Below are 26,919 nucleotides of genomic sequence, written 5' to 3'. Positions count from 1 at the left end.
TTGAACCCCAGCACCACACCATGGTGGTGGTCGCAGTCACTAACCCCTCCCATTCCATAGACTCCAATGCCCTACGATGCTGTTCCACATGCACCTTTTCTAATACACTTTGAGCTCCTCCAAGTCACTGTCCTGTCCCCATCTCTGCAAATAGCTGTGTTTCCCCCATTTGCCTGGACACTCCCTGACCCCGTTGTCCCTATAAGCCCATCTGTGAAGTCACCTGAACGATCGAGAATCAGGCCACCAAGTTTCTGTTCACCTCAGACCTCTGACCAACTTCAACGAGCAGGCCCAGATCAGATGCTGCTTGGCCTGCTGTGTTCATCCAGCCCTGCACCTTGTTGTCTCGGATTCTCCAGCATCTGCAGTTCCTACTATCCCAGATCACAGACCACTGTTTTTGCAGCTCCACAAACAACAATGCGCAATTTCCCTTACCTCCTTGTCCTGGCCTACAGAACTGACTACTAAACATACCCTGGACAGATACCCTGAACTGTGAGCATCCTAAGTAGACAAGTGACTGGGCTGAAGTCCCTGGACTGTGTGTGTCTCTGCCTGTGACTGATGGTACCAGACAGTGGACCTTGCCTTGATTGGACTGAGGACAAGTCCCCAACAGTTTCAAATGGGCCATTTTGTTAAATACAGGCAGTGTGTTTGCCATGCAGGCAGCTTGCACATAGTTCAGGGGTTACATTGACACTTCAGTATGCCATTCGTCAAGATGTCACTCTCCTGTTCCCCCTCACTCCATTCAGAGAGACCCCTGCTGACAAGCAACCTGCTGAACAGCATCTCAAAATGCCAGTAATGGTAGTCTTTGGCTCTGGCTGAAGTGCCAACTTGCTAATTAGTAATGCAAAATATGGAAGCTGCAAGTATTCAGGTAGGGTCCAAGTGAGCTAACATTAGACAGTAATCAAGGAGCTCTGAGGGGTGGCCTGATCCAATCCGTGAGCTGGGTGCCTGTCGCTGCGTGCAAAGTGTCCTTGCAGCTTCTCAATGCTAGTCACTGTTGTGCCCTGCAATGCAAGAGTGTACTTTGTGAGTGGCCTGCAAGTGGATTGGAGAGGTGCCATATTGGCCCATGCCAATGTCCGTGGATGAGGGGTATGTCTGGCTGGTCCCCGTTGATTGTACCCTGAACAACAATTTGATCAAACGCAACACGGGGGTCACATGGAGCAAGCCATGACTCAATTCCACCAGGTACTCGCTCTGATTTCCGTGTAAAGTTTTCTAGTTTGTTCAGCAAGTTTGTTAAACATGAATGAGATGGATCATCAACAACACATTTAACAAGTAATAATTCCACTTTGTTGGTAACTCAGCACTGCCTTAATGAGAAATTCACCACACCATTTGTGAGAAACATAAAGAACGACATGCAATACTCCTGATGTAAAGATAAGCCTTGCCAGACATCTTGTTCAATTCTGCCCCACACCTCGCATTGCTCAGACTCTTACAAGATTTCTCCAGGGATGTGTGTATCACTGGCAAAGTCAACATTTGTTGCCCATTGCTAACTGCCCTTGAAAACCAATGGATTGCAGTGGGTGGGTATGAACCAATCTCACTGCTGTAAGGCAAGATCAAGTAAGCACAGTAGACTTCCTTCCCAGATTTTTGTGAATTAATTAAAATTAACCTCTATCGGTGGGAATTGAGCTCATATCCCCAGAGCATCAGCCACTGGTCTAATAATATTACCACGATGCAAAGTGTTATTCCCTTGCTGTACACAAGATGGTTGGGAAGGATGCAAATCATTTCTATCATGGGCCTGTATTTACTAGAGTTCATAAGTATAAGAGGGCATCTGATTGAAACATTTACATTATGACAGGGCTGGACAAACTAGATGTAGGGAGGATGTTTTGCCCTGGTTGGGAGTCTAAAACTATTTAGGACTAAGATGAGGAAGATCTTCTTTGCTCAAAAGACCCGTGGAATTCTCTACCACTGAAGGCTGTAGAGGCCAAATCATGGAATAGATTCAAGAAATAGACCTAGGGGTGCAGGTGCAAAGTTTCTTGAAAGTGAAGTCACAGGTAGACAGGATGGTTAAGAAGACATTTGGTGCACTGCCTTCACTGGTTAGAACATTGAGTATAGGAGAGGGGAAATCATATTGCAGCTGTACACTTTTAGAATACTGTGTTCAATTCTGGTCTCCCTGCTATAGGTAGGATGTTGTTAAACTTGAGAGGATGCAGAAAAGATTTACAAGGATGTTGTCAGGACTGGAGGGCTTGAGTTATAGAGAGAGAGGCTGAATAGGTTGGGGCTATTTGTCCCTGGAGCATCAGAGGCTGAGGGGTGACCTCATAGATGTTTATAAAATCATGAAGGGCATGGATAGGGTGAATAGTCAAGGTCTTTTCCCCAGAATATGGGAGACCAAAACTAGAGGACATAGATTTAAGGTAAGAGGGGAAATATTTAAAAAGAACTCGAGGGGTCACACTGAGGGGGCTCGTGTATGGTATGAGATACCAGAGTTGGTGGTGGAGGCAGGTAGAATTACAACATTCAAAAGGAATCTGGATGGCTATATGAATAGGAAAAGTTTAGACAGACATGGGCCAAATGCTGGCAAATGGGACTAGGTCAGACTGGGATGTTTGGTCAGTGTGGATGAGTTGAACCGAAGGGTCTGTTACCATGCTGTATGACTCTAAAGAGGTAAATACATATTTAGATTTTAAAGACAATGGAGAGAAAGTGGGAATATGGCATTAAGATGGAAGATCAGCTCTGATCAAGTGCGAAACAGGCTCAAAGGGCTACTCTGGAGTCCAGTTTCTATGTTTCTAAATTTACAACAAAGAAATCTGAATTTGGCACTATTGTATTACTAGGGTTTCTGAACAGACTGATGAATAGTGATTTGATTGCAGTGATTAGTCAACTCCAAGCTGCTGACTGTCATTTTAATTTTAGATATGCTGCTTCACACAAAAATAAAAATCACCAAACAAGAAAACAGTGAACTATTCTTCAATAGAGATGCAAGTGTAAATCATGTTAACAATTCATTCCTAGCAAGCTTATTAATGGTTTTTCTCCAGATTAAAAATATTTTAAAAGTGACATATTTCATAATTATTTGACTAAATTTATGTACAAAATTGTCTTTGTGTCTTTAAGTATCTAGAGTATTTATGTTTTTAATTGGAAGGCCTGAACATCTCTCCAAATCTGACTACGTGTTTCCTCCAAAATTAGTGTGCAACATTTCACACATTGCTCTGAAACTCTCTGGCTGATTAATGCCTCTACCAAAGTAACCAGTTTAAAATAAATGGCATTTCATATCTCTATTAGATGTTCACACACTTGTCTGCCCACACAATACAACTCAAAGATCACTGGGCTGAATCTTAAGCTCCCACCCCCGAGCCAGTGTGTTGAGGTTATATCAAAAGTTTAAATACAAAATAAAACTGGAACCATACCCATCTTGAATGTGCCCACTTCCGTACCCATTGTGGGATGAAGTGTGGATGACCCACACAAAGCAATCCAGCAGCATGACACCTTTTAGTGCTGATCTTAATATTTCTTAAAATTGTATCACATGTGACACTCTTTCATCCTCTGGACACAGCTTTCATGAATGTACTTGTGTATTCTAACTGGCCTGTGCACAGCAGTGTGCAATTATTTGCAATTTCTTCATATGCTACATCACAGACATTTGCAAATTTGTTTCTTTTTTATTTTTGGAGCTTATTTGACAGAAACAAAAACTGGTTATGGCACTTCTGGCCTACCATCTTTACGTTAAAATGAAGAAATCTATTTGAAGCAAATGTTTTTTTCATAACTGGATTTCAGGTATTTCAGCTATAACGTTAATGCCAATTGGCTATAACATGATTGATGAATAGTGGACACTGTTTGGATAACGTGAACTTTCTGCTGTACAGGAATAGCGATTTCCCTATAAAGTGATTTTCTACGGCACGAGGTTATGCAAGAACTCAACTATCACTACATGTAAATTGGTACTTTAATATGGAAGTTGGTTAGCTCTTTTGACTAGAGTGTCACAGCAGAATCACAGCAAAAGCATGGATTCAATCCCTGCGCCAATTGTGGTAGTTCATGGAGTCTTGCCTTCTTAAGTAAAGCCAACCCTTGATGCCTCAAGCTATTTATAACCAGCTACGTAACCGATTGTCCCTGCGTAGTGGAGCAGGATGACTTTAGCTACTCGCCTTCGTTCAGTCACTGGAAATGTTTCCCTGGTATTTGACCATAATGGGACATGTAACACAGTGGAAATATCACGGAATATAAACTTTATTAATATCATTTCCCTTTCAGAAGCAAAGTGGTGGTGAAAGGTTTGACACTTAAAAGTTCCACCTGTAGTTTTTAACCATAAAAGGACAATTTGCTGTTAAGTTTAATATTCCAAATGTGAGTCAATTTCTTTTTAAGTTAGAAAGCAAATGTTCTGAAAGATTATGAGAATGTTCATAATTACACCATAAGACTTTGATCCTAACTCACTTGTAGAATCAAATGGGTCAATTTTGTAATTATAAACTATTATGGTCACTACTCACATACAATCTTTTGACTGGCTACTGAGCGGATGCCTGACTGTGTGTTGACATAAACCATTAGTGGAACTTTGCTGCACAACTGATTTCCCAAACTGGTATTTCTCCAATGGGGTGCCAATCAAGTAAGCCTTTGGATCAACAGCTCCAATTGCTTATAGCAATGAGCACAAAGTTATGTTCTGTCAGCATACCTCCTGATATTTGCTCATAGCAGGTACTGGGTGACTTATCGCAGTGAGAAAAGGATTATGGATGGTGCAAATGATGTTGGCGTAGGGATTTCTAAGGGTCGTGGAGATTATTGGGACATGATGGGCCATGGATTGATGGGCATAGGATAGTGTGGGGATATGAGGAATCATGGGGGATGGGTATGGATGCATAGGTCAGCACAAAGAAGATGAGGGACTTTGGAGGCGGCATGTATTGGCATGAGGTGGTGAGAAGACAAGGTACAGTGTGTTTCTGACCCGAAACGTCAGCTTTCCTGCTCCTCTGATGCTGCCTGACCTACTGTGTTCCTCCAACTCCACACTGTGTTATCTCTGACTCCAGCATCGGCAGTTCTTACTATCTCACAGTGTGTTTCAATCTTTGTTTCTAAATACTGAACAGAGTGCTGCAATCCCCAGGCACCCTCTCTGTGCAGCCCAGCTCAGGAACTAGCAGCCTCCTTTGCTCTTTGAGTTGCCTGGCCCAATTCTAAATCCAGCCTGCTGACCAGAGCGAAAACAGGAAGCGTGGGCAACCATTTTTAAAGCTCAGGTTCGCAGACCTGGAACTTCTCCCACCTGAGATCATTAGATAGAAGAGTGGAAGTCAGCCACTGAGTCTGATCCACCATTAAATATCATCGTAGCTGATCTGATAATTCTCAACTCATGTTCCTTCCTTATCCCCATAATCATCAATTCTACACACCCAACATAGCAATGAAAATCTGGGCCTGTATGTGGTCATTATTATATTGCCATTTGTAGAGCCGGACTGTGTGTAAATTGGTAGCCATATTTCCTACACTATACTATACTTCAGGACAAACTTAAAAACACAGTGGGACATTTGAGGGTAAGTGGATGCAATAACATTATCTGCATATGCCCTCCACAAAGGCTGCAATATTCATGGAATAAAATTTAGTCATAATTATAATTTCCTCAGGGACGTAGATACTTACAACTCTATTTATCAATGATAGTCAGTACCTGCCCATTTTTCAAACTATTCTTTTAACTGAAATCTTGAGTTCTTTTCCGGTATTATACCAACATTCTGTACATACCTCCATTGCTTTTGCTCTGTGTCACAAAATGAATAAATTCATCTACACAGATAGATCTGTCATTTCTGAAATCTTGACATAAAAATGTGAACGATTCTCTGCTGGGTACTGAAGCTATACATTTGGCTTCAATGACAGCCACGTCTTACTTTTTCAGTAGGTCGGCAAAGGCTGAAATATGGAGGGAAGCTGTGTTCAGGAGATTGCGGCTATGGTTCGCACCACGCTTTATCCTGTTGACTAGACTTTTTCTCTTAGCAAGGCCCTCATCAAGAACTTTCCTCTGGAAAGCAAGTTGCTGATCCATTAGTGTTTCCAACTGAAACTAGAAAAGAACACAAGATTCAGATTAAAGTGTGAATATGTGCAGTCATTGAAAATGCATAGACCTTTGTGCATATTTTAAATTAAGTAACCATGTTTCTCAAGAACTGAAACGATCTAGAATTATGACACTTGTGTCCAAGACCCTCTGGTTTAATAATGTATATACAGTTATGAAACAAAAGCTACGGGCTAATTAGGTTTAACATTATTTTCTCTTTCATAGCGGCCTGAACACATTCAACAGGTCCCTGAACAAGTGCATTCTGACTAGTCATTCCCATCACAGCCCTGCTAAATGTTCTAAAGGACATTTTAAATTTGCGCACGGTCACAGGAGAAAAGCAGGGCCAGTGGCCTAATCTGCATACAAATCAACACCCCGTTTTAACAAACTAGCCAGTTTAAGTTAGTAGCATAGTGAACAACCACTGGGCATCAATTCTTGTGAGAACACGAAGTCGTGGTTCAGCACAAAGTATTTGCATATTTGCATTCCTCAAATCCTTCATTAATATCTATCACTACCTCTGCCACCATAGTAACAGTTCCAAGGAGCACTGCCTCTGGAAGCAAGGTCCAATCACAACAAACAGAGAGACACCAGGATGGGAAATAACATTAATTTACAGCAGATCAAACACTGTTATGGTCAAAATTTATTCAAATCAAGTTTGCTGACTTGATCTGCACTCAGACCTGTGAACAGACGGGTAAATTTTAGGATTGACGATGGCAAATATAGGATATTGATGTGCGTAGGCTTGGGTATACTAGCTCATTGGTAACTTATATTCAGCAGTGCATCTGTTGGACAAATCTGACATTTGAATAAAATTATGCTTTAAAACGTTGCTATTGTTATCTTCCGGCTGTTCTAAAAATGAATCCCTGTGCCCACTTCGTGTGATAATAAAAACAATCAAGATTAATCTTCCTTTTTAAATAGCTCACTTTGTCATATTATCACATTTTTCTACAGAATCCTACTTGGATGGTACCATGCATAAAAATTTGGAGCATGAGTTGGACATTCAGCCTCTTGCGCCAGTTCCACTATTGATTAAGGTCATGACTGATCTGGCTGTAACCTCAATACTGCATTTTTACCCACCCTTGATAACCTTGCAACATTTTTCTACCTGAATGTGCCAGTTTGCCTGCAGTAGTTGGCCGGCTGAAGCTGCATCTAATTCCTCGTGTCTGATGACCTCCTTCAACTGGTCAAAAATGATGGCTTGGAATGCCTGCCTTAGGCACACGACCAACTTTCTTCGGGCCTTTCCAGAAGCTTCTTCGTGGGTCATCTGAAGTGAGTCTTTCAGCTGCTTCTGCTCGCATGTGTGCAATTGTTCCAGCTGCTTTCTGCACTGCAAGGCCAGCTGAACAAACATCAAAAAAAAAGCATGAAATGTAGCATAAACCCAACTTCTTAATACTCCTCTAGCTTTCTTTTCTTCTTTTTTTCTCCGACTTGACCTTTGCTGCTACTTTATTTGACTGAACCTGCTACTAAAATCATTAGAGAAAACCTGATAGACAACAAGTCTTGAACAAAGACAACAGGCTGAATTTTATGGGCACCTACTGGACATGTTTTTGAAGGTGACACGGACATTACATATGCAAGTTGACTTGCCCTTCTTCTTCTTGCCCACTCCGGCCATGATGCCCATAATGGGTGGGTGAGGGGGGAGGGGAAGGGGAAGGGTGGTGAATGAAGTAGGTAATACACTGACCGGCCTATCTCCACTGCCATTACACAGTCAGCAGTGGAAGATGTGAGAGAGTGGGAAGACAGTCTTTTAACACAATGGATGAAAAGGCAGGAATAATCAGGGAGTGCCCAGTGGGTATCAGGAGCACAACTCCTGCCTCCAGATCATTCACTCCCTCTCTTTGAGCGTCCCCATCCGGCCTCCAAAACTCAAGCAGTGCCCAAACTGTTCTGCCTTTAAGATCATGTGACCTAGCTGGCTACAAGAACCATCAGTCTTCTCTGCGTGCCTCTCATATCTGAGGGATTGGCGAGACCACTGGCAGACCTTCATCTTGACTCAAGACTCTGGGGCAGAAGTTCCACCGAGCCACAGGAGGCTGTTCTGGTTACTGGCAGTTCCTGTGCTGAGCAGTGCCACTGAGGAGACCCTGCTGCCAGGGGTCCACGGGCGGAGGTGATGAATGTGGCAAAGGGAAGTTGGGGGTGGGGGGTGCAGTTCTCAGGTTGGAGGGGGTCATATCAGGTTGGCTCCCAGATGGCACATCCTTGCCTTCTGTCCATCGCTCAACCAGATATTGACTGCCTTCAATCAGAACGAATCCAGCCTGAGAGACAACAAGCTACCCAGATCAGCAGCAGGAATAGCAGCCATCATTGTATCCCAGCAGGCCTGCCTGCAATTGGGTTCTTCCAGTGGTTGCAGGCAGAGGCCCTTAAGTAGTTCTTCAATGGCCAACCATGGGCCTTCCTGCTCAGGACACAATTGTAACAGAGATGAACAGACACCAAGGTTCGGATCCACTACCATTCTGCCTAATTAAGTAGCCTTCCCAGCTTCAAACATTATTGCTGGGAGTAGAAGACTCCACGCTGAGGGGCAATAGTGGAACCCTCCCCTTGTTCAGTCCAACCCGCAGTGCCTTAATGCTGCATAACAGCCTGACTTAAACTTCCTCAGGTTAAACGCTATCCATGAGGTGAGCAGTAATATTCTCCCTTTCCCCGCCCCCCTGAAAAAGCCAGCCCAGAACGTACTCATAGAAGATGAGGTGCATTTTGAGACCCTACATCACAGGCAGGGCCTTGTCAAACCCATGGGAACTAGAAAGTCATTGAACAGAAAAGCTTGGGCAATTTGCCACTTTGTGAAACCCTTCAAAAGAATTGAAGCCTCACAAATTTTATACCAAAAAAAAAAGACAGTAAAATATGCATGCGGTCACACAGATAATATTATTACTGAAATATAAGAAATAGTTCAGTCTAGACTTTTCTATGGATGAAAGCCTTGTTACAACTTGGTAAACATTTCTTTTAATGCTGTGTGTGTGGTCCATCTTTATTTGGTTTAGTGTGATATTGCAAGTGCATTGTGTAGTTGTCAATGAAATTGAGATCACATTAAAGTTTCCAAAGTTTTGTCTTCAGGGCAAACCCCATCCATCAAATATTTATCCAGTTCTAACCTGAAGTTTGCTATTGAATCTGCTTTCACAACCCCGTCAGGCAATTCATTCCAGCTCGAAGTTATTGCATAATAGTCGTTTTCCTCATCTCACCCGTTGGTTATTTTGTCAACTTACTTAAATCCATGCCCACTTGCCAACACTTCTGCTGTAATCTATCCTCAATTGCTAGATCAAAACTCTTCGTGATTTTGAACATTTTATCAAACATCCTCTTAAATGCTCTCTATTCTAAGGAAAAGGACTCCAGATTCTCCAGGTAACTTAAGTTTTGCTGAGAGTAGTTCGAGAAAACTTATTCCCTCCTGTAAATTTGAAAATGACCAGAAAACAGAGATGCAAATCATTGCCAAAATATCAAGAGTTGAGAATTTCCTTTTAATATAACTTGGATGTTGTCAGGATTTGGAATGCTCTGCCTGAACAAAAAAAATGAGAACTTATCCCATAAATAATATTGACTAGGGAATTGGGCAAATAATTGAGGGTGAGGAACTGAGTGGGTACATCCCTGTCTCTATGCTAGTCAGACTATACTTATTTTCTTAAAATAAACGGCCCAGAATTGGACACAATATTCCAGCCAGGGCCTATCACATGGTTCTTTAATGTTTGATATAACTTCCTTATGTTCATACTCCATGCCTCTATTCATGAAGCCTTTTATGCTTTTTTTAAATTCAACCTGCCCGCTCAACTTATTCTGTCATAGTTGCCACCTTACTCACTTCTTATTTTACAATTAATTGAAAGAAGCACATCATTTTCACAAAATACCAGTCGAGTTTTACATTTGTATAGATAACCTTCACATCACTACTTAGCCCACACTACACTGTTGGTCTGAGCTTAATCAGAATAGACTTTCCTTTTATTACATCGAGAGAAGGTGGAGCCAGGAGGTTGTATTATATTGAAATGGAGATCATGTGGATGAAATGCACAGCAATGTCTATTTGAATGAATCACATATTTCTCAGTTAAATATATATTAGATTATTTTGAAGTGTCAATGCAATTGGAAGTAATTTTAGAATTTCAAAAATTTAAGTCAGCTAATGAAAGCAAATCTGACAAATTCTTTCTACAATTTAGCTGCTTGACGGAAAATTTTGTCTCTTCATGAAATTTCATTAGCAGTGGGCTGATAATTCAAATCTGTGAAGAATTCACAGAAGATTAATCCAAATAAGTTGGCGGAATATTCTGGAATTCAAGGTTTTCTAGCATGACTCCATTCATAAAATAGCATTCGAGGTCTCTTGGTACTGCAGTATGCAGGTTCCCACCTCTGGGCTAAAATACCTGGGTTCAAAGTACATTTGCCCTGGAGGGGAGTCATAACATCTGTGAACAGGTTGATGAAAACGTGATAAAATAGCAGTAGGGAAGGCTGATTTCAGGTATATTTGCTGTTGAATAGCAGTGGTACACAGTAAACAGATCAATCTTACAGGATCAAGAGTCCAGACATTCAATGTCATTAGGGATAGCAGTTGCTAATTCCGGTTAGGTCGAAAAACACCATAACGCCCCAGACTCAGTATCTTGTGATCCATTTAAAGCAATACTTCATTACCTCTCCATTTAAGACAACTAAAGAAATCTTTGGCTGAACTAGTTTAAGACTGCAATTGGCAAAGCAAATAATGGTTAGCTGGTCATCATTGCATCCACACAGCTTGTCATTTGGCCCATTCTTTCAAATCCATCTCTTAAAGCATCTGTGCTTCATCTCATTTTCCTATTTGCCCACACAGTTCCTTACCCTTAATTATCTACCCAATTCCCTAGTCATTATTATTTATAGGATCAGTTGTCATTTTTTTCAGGCAGAGCATTCCAAATCCTGACAACATCCAAGGGAAAAAAAAATCTCAACTCTTGATATTTTGGCAATGATTCTGAATCTCTGATTTCTGGTTGTTTTTAAATTTACAGGAGGGAATAAGCTTTTCGAACTGCTCTTAGCAAAACCTATCCTATTTAGAACTTCTTGCCTTCTGAAGTCACCAGCTCTGTTAGTATGTTGGTAAATCATCTCCGAACTTTTAAAGTTTTCCTGAATTGTCCACAGGAATAATTAGAGTTTTATAAAGTCTGGCAATGATCTCTTTAGTTTTATATTCATCATTCTGCTTATAAACCCAGCACCCAACATGGATTTTTAACTGCCTTTTGAAGAACGTTAAGGATTTGTACATACAATCACCATGATATCTCTGCTTGTTACATTTTCCAAAACCATTCCACTTACAGGATATAGACTTTTCTCAACAGTTCTTCCAAAGTGCATCATTTCACTCTTCTCTAAACTAAGCTCCAACTATCGTGTTTATTTCCATTTTAAGATATAGACTTTGTGATGACACAGACTACAATACCTCAAAACAGAAACACTCTTGGAAGCTTCAGAGAATTTAAAAGAACATAGGACTTAGGAGTAGGTCATTAGATCTTTAGACTGCACCTTCCAAACCCATGGCCACAGCCATCTAGAAGGACAAGGGCAATGGGAACATGGGGGAACATTGGGAAAACACCAATGTGTTCTGAAAATGGACCCCAATTAACATCCTAATTGGTCAAAGTGATTACCCACCTCCATACACTGAGCTGTATGCTGCTCAGGTGTAGTTTGTCCACAGGCAGGGCAATATTAGTTCCATGTCAGGACAGTTTTCAGTCTGAATTTCTTCAACTTGACCTCCAATTCTGTGACAGAATTTAGCCTATTTTCTTGACATCTACCCTGTCAAACCCTTAAGGATTATATATGATTTATTAGATCACCTTGTACCTTTCTAAACTCCAGGCAATATGGTCTTCATCGACTTAGAAACTGCCTTGGTGAGATGTGAGTGAATATTCTTGGTTTTGTTAATCAGGCTGACTAAATTACTAATACAGCAACGTAAGCATTACATTATAGGGATGTGATTCGACAGTCATCATTTAGCCAGTTACACACAGATAAGCTATACTGAAGCAATGACTGAGTCAAACCCATTGCTTACTTCAGTTTGGAACCATTTAATGTATAATTGACTGAAATTAAGCACAATGAGTTTCAGCGCAATGCTAAAACACATTTAAGATCCCAGGAAATTTGATCAAAAATTGGCTTAGTGGCAGGAAGCAGAGGTTGAATGTTGAAGGATGTTTTTATAACTGTGGTGTAGACCTCTGTGGCTCTCTGACTGGAAACCTGTGTCCAGGTTTCAGGATCACTTGCTGTTCACTGTGTACATTATGGCACGGTGGCTCAGTGATTAGCACTGCTGCCTCACAGCACCTGGGCTCGATTCCAACCTTGGGTGCCTGCCTGTGTGGAGTTTACACATTCTCTGTGTCTGTGTGGGTTTCCACCGGGTGCTCCCGTTTCCTCCCACAGGCTAACAATGCGCAGGTTAGGTGGATTGGCCGTGCTAAATTGCCCATAGTGTCCAGCTATGTGCAGGCTAGGTGAGTTAGCCATGGGGAATGTGGGGTTACAGGGATAGGGTTAAGGTATGGGTCTGGGTGGAATGCTTTTTGGAGGGTCGGTGCAGACACGATGGGACGAATAACCTCTTTCTGCACTGTAGGGCTTCTATGATTCTATGATTAATGATCTAGACATGAATGAATAAAGGTATAATCAACAGATGGCATGAAATTGGTGGTGTGGTAAACAGCAAGGAGGAAAGCCTCAGACTATAAGCGAAATACGTGGGGTGGTCAGATGGGCTGAACAGTAGCAAATCTTGAGTGTGAGGTGATGTGTTTTAGGAGGACTAACAAGGCAAAGGAGGACATGTTGAATGATAGGACCCTAGGAAATACAGAGGATCAGAGGGACTTTGGTGTACATATGTCCACAGATCCTTGAAGGCAGAAGGACAGGTAGATAAGGTAGTTCAGACGGCATAAAGGAAACTTGCCTTAGTTATTTAAGGCATTATATACAACGGCGAGGAGGTTATGATAGAGCTGCCTAGCATGAGTCAGGCCACAGCTGGAGTACTGTGCACAGTTCAGGCTGCTACAATATAGGAAGGATGCGACTGCACAAAAGGCAGTGCAGTAGAGATTCACCAGGATGTTGCTTGGGTGGAGTAAATCAGCTATGAAAAGAGACTAGATAGGCTGGGATGGCTTTCCTCAGAGCAGAGAAAGATGAGGGCTACAGAGATCCAATTGAAGTGTACAAAATCTGAAGGGGCATAGGTAGGATAGAGAAGCAGTAATGTTTCCCCTGATTGGAGGGGTCAATAACCAGTTCTAAGGTAAGGAACAGGAGGTTTAAAAAGGATCTGAGGGAACACATTTTCACCCAGAGGGTTGTGGATATCTAGAATGCAATGCCTAGAAGCATAGTGGAGGGGGAAATGCCCTCAAGTAATTTAAAAACTATTTCGATGACCTCTTGAAATGCCATAACACACAAGGCTATGGGCCAAGTGCTGGAAATGGGGATGAGAATAGATGCATGTTGATGACCAGTGCGACACGCTGAGCCAAATGGTCTCTTTCCATGCTGTTAAAAACCCTAGTGACTCTATCATATAATCCTTACAACATGGAAGCAAGCCATTCAAGTCCGCACTGACCCTCCGAAGAGGATCCCACTCAGACCCACCACCCCCACCAACCCTAGCCAGGTAACCCTGCATTTCCCATGGCCAATCCACCTAACCTGCACATCTTTGGACTGTGGGGAGGGGAACTGGAGCACCCGGAGGAAACCCACATGGACCCAGGGAGAACGTGCAAACTCCACACAGGCAGGCACCCAAGGCTGGAATTGAACCCAGGTCTCTGGTGCTGTGAGGCAGCAGTGCTAACCACTGAGCCACCGCGTCTCTAAGTATCAATTTTTTAAAAATGAATCCCTTAAGAAAACACACAGACCATCCCCATGCCTGTTGTTTGGTTTATGATGGGTAGTAAAATGGTGCTGGAAATAATAACTCCTGTCACAGACACTGAAAATCTGTACATTCCTAACAAGCTCGACAACTAAACAGAGGGTCACACATTCTGACTGATAATTTTTAAAAATCTGTAGCTCCAATGGGGCTTCCTTTTTCTGCCAAACCAATCTGGCCATTTTCCCTCAAAGAAAGAAAACACTTTCATCAGTCTGCTAGAAAGCCACAATTTACTCTAATCCACATCCACAAAGAGAATTATCACTTTCTCAGATGTGGGTTTGAAATGGGTCAGAGAAACAAAATGAAAGTCGACACATTTGGTCACATGATATAATATCTCAACTTGTACACACACAGCTAGCGAGATGCATAAGTCATCTTGTATTGGGGGTGGGATTGTGACTAGGAGGGTTGAAAATGATTCGAAAAGATAGACAGACAATCTGAAGGGGAATGGGAACAATAGCTGGAAAAATCCTGTGGTTTTAATACTGAGCCAGAGAAAACACTCCTCAATCTCCAGCTGACTCTGTTGTACATTCAAGATGATTGATAAGAAGAGTCTTGAGATACCACGACGTATTACACTAAGTAAAACAGCAAAATGCATAATGTAAGGTGCAAAATCTGACTGCGCAGTAGGACTTTACTTCATGTACCTGAGCAAGCGTGGATTTGGATTTTCTTCAGAAAATTACTTGAGTAAAGACTCGAAGGAATATATTTTGATTGTAAAAAGGATAAGGTGTAAGGATAAATCTAGCCAATCAATTTACTCAAAATGATAATTCGGGATAAGATTGTAGCATGGGCAGAGCAGTAGCTCCCTCTTGCTGATGCTACATCTCTCAATTAAGCACAGAGTGCCTTTGAACAAGGCTGCAAATCCACCCAGTGTTGGAGCCCATAATCCTACACAGATTTTCTGTAGGCTAGGCATACATATGTTCTCCCTTCCCAACAAGAAGTCAACAAGAATTGGGGAAAAGGCAAGAGCCACCAATTTGAAATGTTGGTGTTGTGGTGCAAAGCAGTAATACCAGGGATAAGATTAGTCAACACATGGTTTCACTGTGGCAGATTTGATCATTGTCAGCAATTCTGCAATGCAAGATCTCCTCTTCAAAATAAATCAAACAGATCACTCCTGAATATAGGAGAATCCAGCAAATTAAACAAGGAAACATGGGAATTATACACTTTTTTAGTCAAGTGGATATTCTTGACCAGCTAACAGACGATGATAATCTGGACCAGGAGTTTTGGTCAGCAACCTTGAAATTGAAGAACTTTAATGTTCAATGTTTTCTTGATCTAGTTAATTTATGATGACTCAAAAGTGTATGCCTTTCACCATCAAGTATGAAGATCCAGAGTTTAGAAAATATATCCTTTCAGTTAAATGTTGTTTTGAAACAATATGCACCCACAATGACAAAGTTATTGAGGAGCTTACTTATGTCTTACAGAATCAGAACAAATGCTTGTGGTGTTCACAAGCTATGTACAACTAGTCTTCTACAGCAACAAAATCAGAAATTGCTGGAAAAGCTCAGCAGGTCAGGCAGTAACTCTGCTTTCTCTCCACAGATACTGCCAAGCCTGCTGAAATTTTCCAGCAATTTCTGATTTTATTTCTGATTTCCGACATCCACAGTTCTTTGGGTTTTATTTTGTTTAGGTTTTTGACAGCGATTACCAGTCACTGAATTCCAAGCAAAAAAAATACTCTCCATGCCAAGAAGATAAGGATATTCCATTGTTTGAGGAACTCTCACAGCTCCTCCAGGAACACGGTCTTTCATCTAAGCAAAATGAGACAACATTTTGTGAAATCTTCCCACACCTCTCATATGAAATTGATCGCTTTTCATGAAAACTAGGTGCAGAGCTGGATGAACACAGCAGGCCAAGCAGCATCATAGGAGCAGAAAGGCTGACGTTTCGGGCCTAGATCCTTCAATCGCTCCTATGATGCTGCTTGGCCCGCTGTGTTCATCCAGCTCTGCACCTCGTTGTCTCGGATTCTCCAGCCTCTGCAGTTCCTACTATCTCTGATTCACTTTTCATGAAGATCTTTTTCTGCTTTTCCTAGACATTAACCTGTTTTATAGTGTTGTTACTGAGGGGGAGATGGTTGAACACCTCTGACGATTAAACCAAAATGTAAGCCCCAAACTGTTATGACAGGAGTAGAGGTTCTAATAAATACCCCTAAAACACCCAGAGAAGCTCGCCTTTCCCCTCGTAATCTGTTAAAAGTGTGGCTAAAGAAAAAGAAAATTCCTGATCTACTTTATACATAAAAGGAAACAATTTATTTATGTAACGCTAATAATGAATAAATTAACAGAATTACTAACAGACCGAACAACTCCCCACTAGACTATTAACTACTCCCTAACTGGTCTAAATTCCACTGGAATGCTGGTCAAATAAACATGAGTCCCACTTATACAAACCCAATTAATAAGACAATGATAAATTAAAACTTAATCTCTCCAAGTTTGCACAAACTGTTTCTTCTGGAACGCTTTGCCTTTTCCATGACTTCACAAATGTCTTCCTTCCACTGATTCTGCTGTCAGGAATGTTTTCTCTGTGAAGACTCTTAGCAGAAATGCCAGAGATAGATGGTGCTTTCTCTAATAGATAGATGACTGCGACAGCCAGTTTCTCTTTCTCTCGAGAGCGGAGGGTTCTTAACCTGAGCACATGACGGTGAGCTCTGGGGTCTCTGTCCAACTGCCCCCTTCTTTATCCTGTGATGACATAACAATATGTCTTACGTAGGATTGACTCGATGTGGTCAACACCATCAGATTTAAATTTGATAGGTTTATAGTATCTAAGGGCTTGGTTTAAATTGATTGGCTAAATTTGAAAACTGCTGTCTTGGTAAAAATGCTGCTTGGTTGTTGGGTACAAAATGTTTCCATTCTGGCCCTCTCCGTGCACGCCTGCTTGCAAACTCCCAAGCACAGACAAAGCACAATCTCTTAAAAGGACCACGCACTGTTTTTCAATTCATGAGTATTCTACACATGTATTCATAACAACGTATTCCTCCGCTACTCATACTAGAAGAGGATGAACCAATTCCTAACCAGGAGATACACTCAGGATTGAACCTGAAAATGTGCAGGCCAGTTTCATCATTTCAGAAAGCAAAACTTCTGATGCCTGACTCTTCAGTCATCAATGCCGTAAATCATCATCCTGTTGATACCCCCTGCCAGAATGAGCAAATCCTACTCATGTGGTGATGACAATGTACATGATAAATACTGTTGACATGGGGCTATAGAAGATGCAATGGGAGTTCCAGTCACTTTGGTAGTCACAATGATCTTTCAATAGGCAAGAAACAGATAAGACCTGACAAAATCAGAGAACAACAAACAATGCACGTGAAGGCAAGTCCTTCAGCCACACTGAAGGAAGAGAATGAAGAGAGAGCCCAGACAATTCTTTATCCTCATCTAGTTTTACAGATATACTGTCAAAATCTGAACTGCACAATCTTAACTGAGAACTATATCACCATTCCTTCATTGTCATGTGGTTAAAATCCTGGAAGTCCCTTTCTAAAGTCATGTTGTTGGACCTACATCCCAAAGTCTGAGGCAAATGAGGGCAGCAGCTCATCACCACCTTCTAATGGGAAACACTGATAGGCAACAAATGCTGGTTTAACCAGAAATGCCCACATCTCATGAATGAATATAAATAGAAGCAGTCTCTTCCCTAAGTTTTGAACTCCTCCCACTGCTCAACCACTTTTTCTTCATTTCAAACACCCTTTAAAATATACCCTTATATTAAGGTTTCAGTGATTCTCCAAAATATCTCCCCTACGTCTTAAATCCAATTTGCTTGACAACACTCACTGAAAAGCTTTGGGAGATCTTACATTCCACATAAATGCAGGCTGTCATTGTCATTAGAAACTGTTACTGTTGCACATCTGCAAAATGACAAACTACACATCTGTACCTTGAAAACAAAAGCTTTTAAAGTGTGCACCATATGGTTCTACATTGTCTCTGTTCTGAAGTTACCACCATCTTTCTAATTAGAATTTGATCTGACAGATCACCTCATAAGCAAGGACCAGGGTCAACTGGACTAGATGTTCTTCTACAAATGTCTTATTTTGTAAACCTGCAAACATAGTTTGTTAAAAGTAAAACCCTGCACTTCATGCAGATCAGAAATAAAAGCAGAAACAAAATGCTGCAAAACACTTAATATGTCAGATGGCAACAGTACAGAGAGAAACAGAGTTAATGTTTCAGGTCAATAGATGCTGCCCAACTTGCTGTGTATTTTGATCATTTTCTGTTTTTAATATCACATTTATTTTGTGTTCTATCATGTTAATTTTGCAGGAGCAAGCCTTCTACTCTGAAAGCTAAGTGACTACATGCAAGAAAAAACATTATAGAGCTCCTGTGACATTTAGCAGGAAAAGATCAGGTGAATGTGAAAGGAACCATCGTGAACGTTTTATCAAGCATATTATCACAGGCTGTTTCTAAATCATTCCCACAGCAATGTACAGAAACACATGTTTCTAGTATTCAGTCTGTATGACATAGCAACTCTTTGAACATGCATACAGCAAAACTGAATAGAAATAACATGAAAACTAAGTTCACTGAGAATACTTGACTTTAAAATGTGCTAGGCATATTTTTGTTAAGCATTCACCTTTTAATTACAGTAACGTATTTGCAATCCAGTTATCTAAACTTTTAAGTATTTACATGCATTAAACCTTGTTTCTCAGGCTAATCAGCATGTGTCAATATGCTAACCTCTTACGTACACAATGACTCATCTGCAGATAAATCACATTAGCTTATTAAAAATGAAATAGTATGAATCCGCGTAACTATAGGTTACATAGTCTAACTTTAATGGTGGGCAAATCTACAATTCAAGTTAAAGTTAGTAAATAGTATCGACTGATTTTGGCTTCTTGTGCATCCTTAATTTCTATGGTTCTACATTTAGATGCAAGGTGTTAGGTCCTGGAATTTCCTCCCTATACCTCTCTTCTTTGAAACTCTCTTTAAAACCTCCAACCAAGCATTTGGTCAGCAGTCCTAAATCCAAGTGACTTATTGTCAACTTTTGGCTGAAAGCGTTCCTGTGGCTTATCTCGGGATGCTTTATTGTGTTAAAGTTACGACGTAAATGAAAGGGGCTACAATTGTTATTGTCATCACGGCTTCAGGTCCACAAAAGATACTTCTCAGTTCAATTTGGTCAGTGCATCCCCCATCCCTCACATTCACAGTACTGACAACGCATGTTGCCCAACATCTAATTATAAAGTCTTATATCTGAGGAATGTAATAATGGGGTGGAACATTTTCTCCTTAGGTGAGGTGTGGTGTGGTCAATGGTGAGAAAGTTGAGAAAATACAGCAATATTGAAAGAAAAACAGAATCTCGACATTAAGAAAGTGTTTCTTTCCCTGAAGCTTCAAATGGTGATTTCAGAGTGTTGCAATTGAGTGGCAACTACCTTATTTCCATTCACTTGTATGCTATTAATAACCCAACTCTGCTTAATGATACATCAATTCCACTTCTCCTTTCCTTCACTGAGAAAATAGATGGGAGACCTGCACTCAAAGTGGGTACCTGGCAGCTGCAGCTTCTTGATTGTCTGAACCCAACTATCATCCAATCATGGATAGTAGGAACTGCAGATGCTGGAGAACCTTGTTATCATCCAATCATATCTTGTTGAGGTTGGTTGGCTCACCGAGCTGGTTTCTTGTTTCGCAGACGTTTCGTTACCATGCTGGGTAACATCCTCAGTGCAGCAGCGGTAACGAAACATCTGCAAAACAAGAAACCAGCTCGGCGAGCCAACCAAACTCAACACCCACAACACGAGCTACAAATCTACTCCAAAACCTTAGAATCACATCTTCAACGCAATGTCACTGCACGTCCCATGGCCACTATCCTCCTCAACCCTTCATCCGATACGTTAGCAGCAGCAAACCACCAGCCTCACTACAACACCATGCCTGCTTTCAGACTGATACACACACTCACCAATTCAAAATGTCAACACTTGACTTTGGAGATCCAGTAGACCTATGACTTGCATGTTTCTACCAGATTGCTTTGCATGCACAGACACATACGCATCCACACAGGATATATCTTATGGGTCTCAGCTTGCTTCCATAGTGGTCATTCGATTTGCACTCACTTGGAAGCTGCCAGCCTCCGTAGACTTCATATTACTTTCTTAGCACACAGAGAGATCCACAGCTTGTCACTGTCGGGAGAAGTGAACAGTAAGGATGGGAGACATGTTGTCGTATGGCACTGCGTCATGTCCACATCTACCTGCAGCATGTGCCACCAGCTTAAGTAGCAAAAAGATGCTTGCATGTCAAGCAAATGGCCATGTCTAAAAATCCTTGTTGGGACTACAGTCAGTCAAGGGGCTGGTCCTATTCAAGTTTGGGGGTTATCCATTTTCAGGTGCTTGATCCTAACAGAGTCCAGGGATCCACGTCTTGCACTCTGAGGACTGGGTCACTCCGAGTCTTGCACGTCAAGTACAAATCAGCCTGATGATTACAGATAGGTCTGTCAGGATGTCGTGGAGGTATCAGACAAGAAATAAATTACAGTTCAAGAGCTCATTCTGACCAATATGGAATTTCCAATACAGCAGTAATTTGGCAATACAGCTACCAGATAGCAAACAACATGTCCGTTTGGCCATTTGAAACAGCAAAGTACTGACTGTACCCAACCATGCTTGAAAAACTCAGAACAGTTTCCAACGTTAAATACAATTCCCCAGTTAGGCAAAATATTTGCTAAATAATCCAGAGTGTGTGAAGAATTATGCTGACAAGCAATTTAGAATGGTTGTACAGGCTCACAGCGTGATACCTTGTGTATACTGGATGCTACATACATTAATACACAGGGCCCTATTCCTTGTAAACAGAAAGACTACGTACATGCCCTGCCTTTCACCTCAACAAAATGGGTGACCAACATTCTTTGGTTCATTTCTCAGCCAACACCCTGACCAGAGTCAATTGATCTTTTTTAAAATTTAAACAAAAGATAAATAAAAGTAAGTCAATGTATAGCTGTATGTATAACATGCTGATAGCTCCACCAATCACAGTCCATTTAGCACCTTCCTCTCACACAGCATAAATGTTGTTTTCCCTTTACACTAGTAATTTTTGCAAATTGGCCTGATGAGTGCAAGACCAAAAGATGATAAAATTATACTTTTTCTTTTCAGCAATACTCAAGACCCTAAATATATTAGTCTATTCTTTTGTAAAGTTGGATACATGATGGCAATACTCTCTGACAAATTCTCTCTGTACTGTGTCTGACTACAAACAAATATTACCACAGGCCTTGACATACCTCTTCATCCATTTTCTGTATGAGTAGCTCAGTTTCTTCCTCCTCCTCCCTCTGTCGCATATTGAGTGTTTCGAGTTTCTCTCCAGTCTCTTCGTTACTTTGAGCCGCTATTGCAGCTAACACCCCATCGTACTCTATCCATAGCCTGGCTTCCATCTCCTCAAATTGTCTTCTGAAGACACTGCTGAACCTTTCCTCTAAAGATGGCGAAAGGACTTCCTTGGGTTTAAGGGTCCTCAGCAACAACACAATGGCATCAATGTGCATTTGTTTGCGACAATATTCCAGATCTGTATCCATCTGTATGGAGCTCAGTATGTGCAAGCTGTGAAAGAAAAGTGTTAAACGGTCTCTAATTTGTGGTCAGGAATGAAAACAAGAACAGTATTTCAGATTAAAAGAAAAACCATCAGTGCTGGAAATAGAAGATCTAAATAGTGCAACTGCACATGTAGACTTTTTAAAAGTTCATTTATTTCAATTGTTACTTCTGTGAGGGTGTACAACCAGTGACTCATGTCATTGAAGACTGAGGTCATGAAAGGCTAACACTCAATCTGGTTTGACACAAATAGGAGGGTTTTGTTATTTCTAACTAAGTGAGGCGGATGTGTTTTCTTTCAATTGATTTTAAGCAGTCATCTTCAATGAGTTGAACGGTGCATAAACATAATTGGTCTAGAGTTTTTATTTTTGTTGATGAGCGTAAAGTGAATGAAGTGCAAGTGGACCTCAGATATGAGGATCACTCTCTCTGTGCCAGGAATAGGGTTCATTAAAACATATTCACACACTGTTAAATTTCAACTCTAAAGTTTCTATCGGAGTTTCAGCTGAACTCAACTATTGAGTTTTTTTAAAAAAAAAGTCATTGACATAAAACAACTGAAGTAAGTCACAGAAATTTTGCAATTCTAGAGTTAACTAAACACAAAAGGAAATTGCTGCAGGTAGTGGAAATCTGAAATAAAAATCAAAAAAATGCTAGAAATACTCAGCTGGTCAGACAACATCCAGGGAGAGAGAAGCAGGACTAACTTTTCAGGTCAAGATTATCTTTCACCAGAACAGGAAGGGTGTGATAAATGGTTTTCTTGACCCAAAATCTCGGACCTGAACTTTTCATCCTTGAGGCAGCTAAGTGGGTGTCAGGAAACCTCCCGGCTCAGCCCATCCACATTAAGAGAAAGGGAGCACAACGGCAGGAACATTGTTGCTAGGGGGTGGGTGCTCCACACAGTCGTGCCAGCTGACTAGAGTTGCCAGGTGCAGCGTCAAGCAGTTTAAAACGCCCACCTTGGCACTGTGACATTTTGTCTCAGTTAGAAAGCAAACAGAGCAGCCCTTCAGCCATCGACACCCCCATGCATTTCCCATGTCCAATCCACATTACTTCATGTCCCCTCTTGCAATCCTGCCAGGCTATGGCATTTCCATATCCGTTCCACTACTATACTCGAAGTGAAAACAGTTTATTTCCTATTCATTCAGCGGATGTAGGCACCATGGCTGGGCTAGCATTTACTGCCCATCCCTAGTTGCCCTTGAGAAGGTGGAGGTGAGTTGCCTTCTTAAACCGCTGCAGTCCATTTGGTATGGGTACTCTGACAAAGCCATTCAACAGGGCTTTCCAGGATTCTGACCAAGCAACACTAAAAGAATGATGATGTATTTCCAAGTATGGATGATGACTGGCTTGAAGGGAAACTTGCATGGTGGCAGTGTTCCAATGTATTTGCTGCCCTTGCCTTTCTAGATGCTCATGGTTGTGGGTTTGGAAGAAGTTGGCTCAGGATCTTTGATGAATTTCTGCAGTGCATCTTGTAGATAGTACACACTGCTGCTACTGAGCGTTGCTGGTGGAGGGAGTGGATGCTTGTGGATGTGGTGCCAATCAAGCGGGCTGCTTTGTCCTGGATGGCGTCAAGCTTCAAGTGTTGTTGGAGCAGCACTAATTCAGGCAAGTGGGCAACATTCCACCACTTGCTTGACTTGTCCCTTGCAGATGGTGGATAGGCTCTGGGGAATCAGGAGGTGGCCTTAAAGTGAATGGTAGATGTATTAAAAAAAGTGTGTAAAACAAATCATTCATTGATAACTTTCCACCATGTTAAAAAGATTTCTTTTTTACTACACAGCAATAAAATGCACAATCATTCAGCCCCCTTAAATTTCAATCACTGAAACTGAAATCACTTAAAATCTCTTCAACTTTTGTAAAGAAACATTGACATCAAGTGATCAGACTACCAGAGATGACAATCAAGTGAGAGCTCAGGTGTTTGGAGAAAATTATGAATGTCTTGGGTCTCAGCTAAGCATATATAATGGGTCGAAAGCAATCGCTCTGGGAATGCCAATTCAATCCCATAATGGCAGCTGGTCAAATTTGAATTTAATTAATAAACTTTGAATATAAAGCTTTTTCTCAGCAATGGTGACCATGAAAGCATATCAATTGTCATAAAAACCCCAAATGCTGCACTAATAACCTTCAGGGAAAGAAATCTGCTGTCCTTACCTGATCTGGCCCATACGTGACTCCAAACCCATAGCACTTTTCACTGCCCTCTGAAATGGTTTCATTCAGGGCAGTTAGGGATAGATTTCAACGTGCTAACCTTGACTGCAGTACCCTTATCTCATGAATGAATAAAGAAGGGAAAAGCAATCTATTTTGGTACATCACACAGAAAATAGTTAACCAATGAAATCTAATATCTATTCTGTACACAGTGAAGCTTGAGACAGGCAATGAGGAAAGGAGGAAGGAACATAGGAGGAAAGGTTAGTAAGTTTGCAGATGATACAAAGATTGGAGGGGTAGTGGACAGCGAAGAAGGTTACATCAGAGTACAATGGGACCTTGATCAGATGGGTTAATGGGCTGAGTGCCAGATGGAGTTTAATTTAGATAAATGTGAGGTGCTGCATTTTGGAAAGGCAAGTGCAGGACTTATATACTTAATGGTAAAGTCCTGGGGAGTGTTGCTGAACAAAGTGACCTTGGAGTGCAGGTTCACTGTCCCTTGAAAGTGGAGTTGCTGGTAGATAGGATAGTAAAAATATTGTTTGGAATGCCTGCCTTTATTGGTCAGTGCATTGAATATAGGAGTTGGGAGGTCATGTTGTGGCTGTAAAGGACATTGGTTAGGCCACTATTGGAATACTGCATGCAGTTCTGGTCTCCCTGCTCTAGGAAGGATGTTTTGAAACTTGAAAAGGTTTACAAAGATGTTGCCAGGTTTGGAGGGTTTGGGCAAGAGGAAGAGACTGTACAGGGTGGAGCTATTTTCCCTGGAGCATCGGAGGCTGAGGGGTGACCTTAGAGGCTTATAAAATCATGATTGGCATGGATAGGGTAAATAGGCAAGGTCTTTTTCCTGGGTGGGTGGGGGAGTCCAAAACTAGATGGTATTGTTTTAAGGTGACAAGGGAAACTTGTAAAAGGGACCTAAAGGGAAACTTTTTCATGCAGAGGGTAGTGCATGTATGGAATGAGCTGCCAGAAGAAGTGGAGGAGGCTGGTACAATTACATTTAAAAGGCATCTGGATGGGTATGTGAATAGGAAGGATTTAGAGGGATATGGACCAAATGCTGAAAAGGGGACTAGACTTATATAGGATATCTGGTCAGCATGGATGAGTTGAACCAAAGGGTCTGTTTCCATGCTGTATATCTCTATAAACTCTATGATACTATGAAAAGAAGCAGATAGATTAGGGAAGAAGAGACAAAAAGATAGAATGTTGATCGGTGTCTAGTTGTTAAAATGTAAAATGTCCTGGTTTTAGTCCCTGCTGCTACTGCACCACAAGGGAGGACACTCAATAGTTATGTCCACTCAGACATAATGATGCCAAATTTCTGAAATTATTTTAGCAGTATAACATTTTACTGTTGCATTAAAGATTCAAAAGGAAATTCAAGACACTTTAGTGGTAAATGAATTTATTTAAACTGCTAGAGGGAATTTGATCCTTTGGGTCATCAGGGTTGAAATACTACCATGTACCAAACCAACCAAATTATAAAAACCTCAATCCATAAAACAAAACTAAAAGGATCACTGCTTTTGCTCTACAAGGCAATACAGCATATAGAGGGACAGACAGAAATAACAAAGTAAATTATGTGAATAATGAGGTTAAGAGATGCTAGTCTATATATCAGCACAGCAATAACAAATACTGATACAAGCCAATAACAAAGAATGATGACTGTTTCAGTACAGAAGATAGTAATTTGGCCAACATGTCTGTGCCAATATTAGATTTGGCATCAAACTCAAACATCTGAGGCTTTATTAAGCCAACTAACAATATCAAAAGATTATATTTAAACAAGATAAAATTCCTATGTCAGGAGTTATAAGGGACCAGATAAAGTCCTAAGTTACAAAGAGTTGATTGGACAATTTGGGTTGGATATTTTGTCATGGATGAGATCATATTTTCCCACATTATACTCTGTCTGCTAATGTTCCTGCCCATTTGCCTCATCAATCCATAGCCCTTTACACATTCCTGAGATGGAATCTTCCACACACACCTGGAGCTTTTAGAAAGCAGTGGAACTTAATTGGCAGGAAGCACAAGTTCAGTTTTTCTGACATGAGGACTTTATTTTAAATAAAGACACTTCCTGATAGTCAAATAGCTAAAGCGAAATGCTTAGAATCAGTTGGCAGAAATGATTAATGTTATGAAGCCTTCACTTACAGTTATTCTTATATAATAGAATTTAAAAGATTATGGAGTTTTTCGTTTTTAAAAGAGGACCATAATAGGGTATCAAAACTCTTTGGTTTAAACAAAGCATTTCTTGGTAGTCATATATCTTGTAATAACTGCTTATTTACTGGAGACTAGCTGCCTAGTCAGAGGCTGTCAGGTTTCAGTTTCTCCTATAGATACTGTTTGAAGTAGCTGGGGTGCTGCCTACCAAAAGAAAGAAACTCTCCAGTTCTAATCTCTTGTTTGAGGAAAATAAACCATGTTGTGGTTCCAGTTTGGTGTCTGAAGCCTGCTCTCACATTACAAGCCTTTGAAAGAGTTAGTTGATATTTCCTGAATGACTGCATGTGTTAGATGAAATCTGACTGCGTGTACCAAAGTGTCAGACTATCTTAGCATCTCAAACTTTAGCTTTTTGTTTCAAGAATGAAGACTTATTGGCTAAGTGTTTTT

General features: G+C 41.0%; 1 protein-coding gene across 2 annotated transcripts in view; it reads right to left on the bottom strand.

The window, feature by feature from the left end:
- LOC109927406 (limbin) overlaps nucleotides 1-26,919 on the bottom strand; it is a 161,807-nt gene that overhangs the window by 85,372 nt on the left and 49,516 nt on the right. For both annotated transcript variants that reach the window (XM_048605505.1, XM_048605510.1), the window contains 3 exons: nucleotides 21,729-22,053; nucleotides 7,335-7,574; nucleotides 6,018-6,193 (listed from right to left, as the gene is read on the bottom strand). In XM_048605505.1, the coding sequence (XP_048461462.1) occupies nucleotides 6,018-6,193; nucleotides 7,335-7,574; nucleotides 21,729-22,053 (741 nt within the window). The remainder of the gene's footprint in view (nucleotides 1-6,017; nucleotides 6,194-7,334; nucleotides 7,575-21,728; nucleotides 22,054-26,919) is intronic.

This window comes from Rhincodon typus, chromosome 1 (assembly GCF_021869965.1).
Source record: "Rhincodon typus isolate 14 chromosome 1, sRhiTyp1.1, whole genome shotgun sequence".
Lineage (NCBI taxonomy): Eukaryota > Metazoa > Chordata > Chondrichthyes > Orectolobiformes > Rhincodontidae > Rhincodon > Rhincodon typus.
This window is presented reverse-complemented; position numbering and strand designations above follow the sequence as displayed.